General features: G+C 34.6%; 1 protein-coding gene across 1 annotated transcript; it reads left to right on the top strand.

Moving 5' to 3' along the window:
* The first annotated feature begins 41 nt into the window (after positions 1–41).
* LOC110035117 (zinc finger protein HD1-like) lies at positions 42–843 on the top strand. Its single transcript, XM_020739356.1, has 3 exons — positions 42–374; positions 446–640; positions 730–843. Exons 1-3 carry the CDS (start codon positions 42–44, stop codon positions 841–843), a joined length of 642 nt encoding a protein of 213 aa, XP_020595015.1.
* The last annotated feature ends 608 nt before the right edge of the window (positions 844–1451 follow it).

A 1451-nucleotide genomic window follows, 5' to 3' on the forward strand; every position in this document is an offset into this window, starting at 1 on the left:
CTCTCCTCAACTCCCAACCACCACCACCTTCAGGTCTACCCATGGCGTCAATTTATCACACAAATCAACTCAACCAACTCATTTCTGCTCCTCCTGCATATACATCTTACTCACCAGACCCGATTGTAAGCCAGAATGCCATGAATTTATCAAGTTGTTTGGGCATGGACCCATCAACATTCAATACTTGCTCTTTCACCGATGCTGCAACTGGATTTGGTGGGCTGCATTATAATGATGGAGCAGGTGTTGGTTTTGGGATCTTTGCTGATACTGGAATAGCTGCGAGACAACTAGAGGCTATGGAACCCTGCAGCTTAGGAATATACTCTACTGCACCCATGCAGTCAGCCTATGATCTAAGAGACTTACAGGTATATATATCCATCCATCACTCATGAATTCCAAGTTGTTTATTTAAATTATAATCAAAATTTCTCTAAAGGTATTAAGTGATTCCAATGAGCTAATGGCCGCATGTAACACTAGCACGGGTCCATTACCAATGACATCTATTGATCTGTCATCATATGAGGAAACAAGCTTTAAGGTTCCCCAGTTAACATTAGAGGAGAAGAAGAAGAAGATAAGTAGGTACATGGAGAAGAAAATTGCAAGAAATTATAGTAAAAAGATCAAGGTAAATGTAGCTGAGACGTTTCAAAGAAAATGCTTTAATTTATGATGTTTATGTTACATTATCACTGACATGAAACAAAAATGTTATAGTATGCATGTAGGAAGACTCTAGCTGATAGCAGGCATCGAGTTCGAGGAAGGTTTGCAAAGAATGATGAGGTTCCTCAAGCAGCATTGAGGCCGCCTAAATCTGTTGATCATTAACATGATAATGATGATGATGAAAGTATGTTACGTGATGCTCTAACTTTTGTGCTTTTTTTCTTCTAATCATATGCAAACTAAACAATACATTTGTTGAATGTAATAAATACCAACTTTTCAATCACTTGTAGATGAGTAGACAACAATGTCAAACACAAGTTATTTGATTTAACTCTCAAATCTGAATAATTTTGAGAGGTGATCAGACATACCTCTACAATTAAAAAACTATATTAATAGAATGATCAATAGAATATAATAGAAGAAAATTTATTCTCATTTACATGAATACAATTTAAATGTGGTAGATTTCTAAATATTTTCCTTTGTTGACTTCAACTTGCAGACAACAACTAAGCAACATGAACAAATGCTTCAGCCTTCCATAACAATTACTCTGAGAAGCCATGGCCATGACTAAAATCATCAAAATTTTAGATGTTATTTCCTTTCATGCACATTGCTTTTACAATGATCCACTCTGTTGTATGCTACCCATTATATAAATGATTGCATGTACCTTGTTGTTATTTGTGTTGAGTAAATCAATATCTTTTCCTCACATTCTCATAAAAATATATATAATAATAATAATAATAATAATAATA

Source organism: Phalaenopsis equestris, unplaced genomic scaffold (assembly GCF_001263595.1).
Source record: "Phalaenopsis equestris unplaced genomic scaffold, ASM126359v1 Scaffold196182, whole genome shotgun sequence".
Classification (NCBI taxonomy): domain Eukaryota; kingdom Viridiplantae; phylum Streptophyta; class Magnoliopsida; order Asparagales; family Orchidaceae; genus Phalaenopsis; species Phalaenopsis equestris.